Genomic DNA, 6,134 nt, shown 5'->3' with positions numbered 1-6,134 from the left:
CCTGCAGAGTGAGCTGCACCCTCTCCTGGCACAGGAAAGTTTTCTAGCCACTGGGTCAGACCTCACCTCACCCTGGCCATGCCCTGGGTTTCAGAACCTTCCTCCTGAAGGGAGGAGTATGGGTGCTGGAGGTGTGTGGGGGGCCGGGGATTAGGCTGGGAGAGCAGAATTCCCAACACTTAAGGGAAGGCCTGGGCCACCAGTGTGGCCTGGGACCTTGCGTCATCCACCCACCGGCTAAGAACCTGGGACATGGTGCTGACTTTCCCGTGGCTCTGTCTTCTCATCTGCAAAATAGGCCGCAAAAGGGCCGTGCTCATTGTTTATAATGTTCAAAGATCCTCACCTAAGGATATGTTTATTGATGTTTAGGGAGAGAGAGGAAGAGAGAGAGAGAAACATAAAGTAGGTTGCCTCCTCTGCATACCCGGACTGGGGATCGAACCCACAACTTAGTTTTGGGCCCTGACCAGAAATTGGACCTGCAACCATTTTGGTGTATGGAACAACGCTCCAACCAACTGACATGAGGCTGGGTATTTTTAACTTTTTAAAACACTATTATTACTAGAAAAAAACCTGACCAGTGTTATCCCCTCTCTACATTGGCCCCTTTTTCTCTGGGCCCTAGGGAGGCTCCTACACAAGCCTGGAGACAGCACTCTGCCCCAGCAGCCCAGGTGGCAGCCACCCAGGGGCTGCCGTGGGCAAGGAGCCCCGGAGAGATGTGCCCAGAACGCCTTTCCCACCTGAAGCGGACTGGACCTCTGCCACCAGTGGCTTTTTCCAAAGTGCCTTCCACAACCGGTGGCCCTTTCTTTCTCCTGCCAGGACCTGTATTTCTATTTCTGGGTTTTGAAAGCCTGAGGGGAAGAGGGGAGGAGCACAAGACAATTAATGATTGATTGTCTGGCACAACCACCGGGAGGCCTCAGGGCCTGCCTGGCCATTTCCCGAGGTGTGGGGACGGGGAGCCATGCTGAGTGGCTGTGGCACCCCTGGGCAAGTCTGAGGGGAGAAGGGACCCTGAGCACTGCTGCCCTCAACGAGGCTGGAGGCTCTGCCCCCCCCCCCCACCGGGGGCCCCCCTCTGCCTTTGGCTGTGCTTCCTCTTTCCAGGTCCCCTCAGGGACACCCCATCCCCCAAGCAGCCCACAGCCACCCTCCACCCACAGCACACTCCCTGGCCCTTTCCTGCCAACAGGAAATCACCTGTCCATCACCTCTGGGCTCAGGTGGCTGTTTGTAACTCACAGTGCTTTGGGGAAAGGATTAAAGGAACCGACTTCTACAGCAAAGTCTTAGAGCACTTTTCCCTCTGCCCTCTGGAAGTGCTGCCCTGCCTTTGTTGTCTAATAATAATTAACTCTGTGCAGAGCTGCGGCTTTCAAAGGGCGTTCACATCCATAACTCTATTCACCTCACAACAAAGCCAGGACAGGGCCTCCAGCCCCACTCCCCACCTGCACCCACACCCGGAAGGAGAGGAAACCGGGGCTCAGAGAAAGGAAAGGGCCCACCGGAGGGAGCCAGGGCAGAGCCACTCACCTCCCAACTCCAAACAGGAGCGGCTGTTTCCTTCCCAAAGGGTGTACATTAGTCCCAGCAGGTGTTTATCACATAGGGGAGGGCAGGTAACCAAGGAGGGTTCTTGGGGGGCAAAAACCTTCCCCCAAGGCTGACCTCTCCCGGGGTACCTGGGGCAGAGGGAGAGGCCCAGGGACCACAGGGAGTTCCAGGGCCATGCAGCCTGAGCCAGGAGGTAGGATTCCAGCTGCACAATTAACCGGCCCCCAAACCACCCGCTTCCCAGCTCCATCAGCTAGATGGCCACCTCATCCTGGTTTGCCTGGGACAGTGGGTTTAGCACCCAAATCCCACATCCAGGGAACAAGAGCCCTGCCAAGCCCTGCCCCCAGCTCAGTGGGTTTCAGCTGGGTCCCGGTGGAAAAGAGACCATCTTTGGAAGGCTCAGCAGATCCACCTAAACTTTAAAAGCACAGACTACTCACTGGACGCAGGCCGCTGCCTGGGGTGGGTAGTAAGCTCTTTAAGAATCTTCATTTCCACAATGAAACACTCAGATCTGTAGCCAGATGTGTCAAAACGGTAAAGACAAGCTAGAGTTACTTTCTCTCCTCTATTTAACTTCATATTGGCAACTAAATCAACTGTCTTGGGAAAAACACTGGGTTAAAAAAAACTAACGAGGCTTAAACCACAGGTTGCTGCGGGCATCGACTCTGAGAAGAAGCGCTGGAGAAGAAGGTGTTGGTTCTGAAAAGCGGTTTTTCTCAATTTCCCATTGACCCAGAGTCTGTCAGTCACGATGCTAAATTCAGTTAGAAATCTGAAGTAACATCGAAGGAACGTTTGGGATTTTCATTCTTAACTAAGAGAATCGTGGATTTTTAAAGGCCTGAGAAAAAACTGTGACAAAAGGCATTTAAAAAACATCTATGTGTTTCAACCTCTTCATTTTGCAGAGAAAGAGCCCCAAGGGGTGGGGATGCTATTACACCATTTCCTTGGCGTTGGCTGAAGAGAAGCAGGACATAGCAAGGACCCCGGCCTGCTTCGCACGGGTACCAGAAAGCAGGGCCAGAGCAGGCGGCGGGCTCAGGGCTCCAGAGCTTCTCTGCAGAGGGGCCTCCTGTCCCCTGCCGTCTGGGGCAGGGTGCTCTCAAGGTGTATGGAGGTAGGTTTTGCACACTAAGTCTTCATAATAAAAATACTTTTAGAAGATGAGCTCACAACTGAGACAGGGATGTTTTGATGACTTACCAGTGGTTTTTGTCCTTTGATAACTTTTGTCAGAAATGGTGGGGGTGCAGGGTGGGGCTTGTTTTGTTGAGCAGAGAACAGCATAGGTGGGTGCCTGGGTTCCATGGTCGCTGGTACTTCTCAGCCCTGCAGTTGGGTGGCCCCTCTGAGGTCTGCACAGCTGTTGGGATGAGGGCTTGTGAGGCTCGCCCTGGAGCACAGCCTCACGGGTGGGAGGGGAGCCTCTTGGTGGCTTTCAGACTCCCCTAGAAGCTGTGGGGGGGGGCAGTTGCCAGTGGTGGTGGGACTTATGCTGAGGCCCACTGCCATCTCAACACCCTTCCAGCGTCTCTCCATCTCTCCGGGCTCTGAGCAGAGAAGTGGAGTGTCCAGACATCTGGAAACCACAGAGCAACTGTAAAGGACAATGTTAGAGGAACTTTTAAAACAATAAAGCACCTACTGCTTTTGTTGAGAGATGTTAAGAAATGCAGAGGCTCCATTTAGGGTCGTACATATTCTTTTTCCTTTCACAAAATGATTAATTTATTTTTATTTTTATTTTTTTAAATATGTTAGTAGTGGAACTATCCACCCTTTTACTTGCAAAGTGTGAACAGAAAGCTACTATATTTCTCTAGGATATTTACAAAGAGTTTTCTTCACCTGAAGAAGAAACTGAATAAAGTAAATGTCCACAAAATGATTAATTTTTGATAAATTGAGAACCAAGAAGGGAGGAGGAAGTGGGTTAGCCTGAAAGACAGAACTTTATTTTTAATTAAGAAAAATATTGTGAATTCTCTCTCTCCCTCACACACATACACCCCTGAATACTCTGTCTCCTCTGCCTCTTGCTTCTTGCTCACCCAGCAGCTCCACCCTCTGTTCCAGAGCCTCCCCAGGCAGCACAGCCCCTGGGGATGAGGGGGCACGCTGTCCTCTGGGCTGTAACCCTGAGCCCCAGAGCCTGGCCTGAGATTGAAGGAGCATCCAAGCCTTGCCCCACCCCCACAGTGTTGCCTATACCCCACTTTTGCCACACTAAGGCTCCTCAGTCCCACAGGGGACCTTATCCACACCCAGGCCCTCACTCCCCAAGGCTGCTGACCTCTGTCCTGTCCCTTTCTAACACCCTCCCACAGTGAGGTGAGATCTAGGCTCTCACCAACAGGTCTGTGGACTCTTCTTCCAAGTTCAGAAGCCTCCAGGAGCAAGAAAGAGGGCTGGCCCTGCGTGTGTGTGTGTGTGTGTGTGTGTGTGTGTGTGTGTGTGTGTGTGTTGGGGGAGAGGGGCCTGTGAAATGGGTTTTGTGACCATTGTCATTAGCCTAGTAGTGTGGACCCTGTCTGGTGGCGAGGAGGGAGTGGGCTCAGGGGCTATTCAGGGTTCTGTCCTCGAAGAGGCCTGCACCAGCGGTGAGAAGGTGCGCAGTTTCTACCTAAAGAAGCCGGCATAAAAACAACAGTTCCTCCTGCAGAGGAAAAGGCTGCTTGCCCATGAGCAGACCAGGAGCGAGAGGGCATTGCCCAGCAGCTGTGTCTCTCACTTCTGGTGGCCAGTGACCTGGGAGGACCCAGAGACCCTCATCCCCAGGCCCTGAGGTCTCCAGCGCACTCCTTGGATGTTCCCAGGCCTGCTGAGTTAGGGCTCAGCTGCCTCCCTCTCCTCGCCGCTGGAAACAGAAGCTCCAGAGAATGTTTCTAAGTCCTGAGTCCACTCAGCCATGTCCCCCTTGCAAAATCCTCCCCTTCCCGCACCCCCCTGCACCCAGCCAGCCAATCCGCGGGCTGCGAGCCTCCCCAGACCCTTGTGTCAGGGCCCTGGCGGGATAAAACCGGTAGCGATGCCTGGTGGATGGGAACAAACTTGGGACCAAGGAGAGACGCGGGCCCAGGGCACCCTCGCAGCGGACCCGGGCACTGAGGGCAGGAGGCCGCAGGCTAGGTAAGCTGCACAGCCGGGCCGAAAGCTTCCTGGGGGAGAAGGATGATTGGAGAAGGGAGAGGGTCCCAAGAAGCGTTTTTCCTCCCAGGTTAAACTGGTGAGGTTGGGGCGGCAGAGGAAGAGGGCACCCTGGCTGGAGTTGGGACTTAGTTGGCAGACCCCCAATCCCGGACCTCCGGACCCACACGTGCTTGCTAGGCCAGGCTGAGGTTGGCCACACTTCGCCTAAACCCCTCTGACTCCTGCCACGAAGCGAAAGCCAGGGGGACAGGGCCTGGGCGCAGGACTAAGGCAGCAGGCACGCTCTCATGCCCTTTCCCCTGGGCCTGCAGGGCAGCGGCGCGGCGGATGCGGCAGGGACCTGCGTGAGGACTCCCTGAGCCTCGCGCGGGCCACGAGTGATCCTCAGGATGCCTCACAACTCCATCAGATCCGGTAAGGAGGCGCGTGGCCGGACCCCAGCCCCGGGTCGCCGTGCGTCCCTGCGTGCGCTCCGGGCAGCGGGGTTGGGGGGCGTGCGCTCCGGACTCCAGGGACCCCCCTTTGCGAGGACGCGGCATGAGTGCCTTGGGGCCTGGCTCTCCGCTCCGGCAGCTTTGCCGGCTCTGAGGTTCCTGCGCCCGGCGGGGCTGCCAACGCAGGCCTTGGCTTCTGCGGACCACACGGAGGGGTAAGAGCTCTCCGCGGGGCCAGAGGGGTGTCCCTCGCACCCACCCCGGCTGGTATGGCGGGTGAGGGTGGGCCGCGCGCTGCTGGACTTGCAGGTCCCTTGCCCGACCACCAAGCGCTTGTCCGGATGCGCGCAGCTCTCCTGGATCCCCAGGCGCGACTGTGAACCCGCGCACCTCTCCAGCCCGCGTTTCGGGGTTCGGGGTTCGGACTCCTCCTGGCCGAGCACGGGGCAGGCGGGGAGCAGCGGGCGCGCGGGACGTCTGGGCTTCTAGGAATAAGCTCCCGCGGCGCGGAACCTCTTCCCCATCAGCGCCGGGCCTAGGGCCTTCAAAGGCGCTCGGGGTCCCTAGCCTTGGCACCTGCTCTCCCCTTCTCCTGGGCCCAGCGGGGCCGGGGCGGAGTGGTGGGTGAGGGTCTCTGTTGGGAAGGTGCCCTACTTTCGGGCTGGTGGGCGTGCTGGGCACGGCCACAGGGCGCGCAGCAAGTGTGGGCAGCGGCCTGGTCCGGCCGCGGTGATGGATGGAGCCGGGTTGGCCCCCGGGAAGGCGATTTATGGGGCCAGGGCGCAGCGCTATCGATTTGGGCCGGCGAAGTGAGAGGAAATCAATATTTCAGATGAATTCTCGGCGAATATGAAGTCCGCTCGGCAAACGGGACATTTGTTATAATAAGGAGGTCGGATCAGCGCGGCGCGCGGCTGAGATCTCTATTTAGCCAGAGCGCGGCGGCCCAGCTCCGCGCGCAGCCTCGGA

General features: G+C 56.9%; 1 protein-coding gene across 8 annotated transcripts in view; it reads left to right on the top strand.

Annotated features, from left to right (window-relative positions):
• Positions 1-4,609: 4,609 nt before the first annotated feature.
• The window catches only part of PAX8 (paired box 8), a 50,895-nt gene continuing 49,370 nt past the window's right edge, over positions 4,610-6,134 (top strand). For all 8 annotated transcript variants that reach the window (XM_006771342.2, XM_006771336.2, XM_006771340.2 and 5 more), the window contains exons 1-2: positions 4,610-4,710; positions 5,043-5,145. In XM_006771342.2, coding sequence (XP_006771405.1) covers positions 5,121-5,145 — 25 coding nt within the window. In that variant the 5' untranslated portion in view covers positions 4,610-4,710; positions 5,043-5,120. The remainder of the gene's footprint in view (positions 4,711-5,042; positions 5,146-6,134) is intronic.

The sequence above is a fragment of the Myotis davidii genome, unplaced genomic scaffold, assembly GCF_000327345.1.
Source record: "Myotis davidii unplaced genomic scaffold, ASM32734v1 scaffold165, whole genome shotgun sequence".
Lineage (NCBI taxonomy): Eukaryota > Metazoa > Chordata > Mammalia > Chiroptera > Vespertilionidae > Myotis > Myotis davidii.
This window is presented reverse-complemented; position numbering and strand designations above follow the sequence as displayed.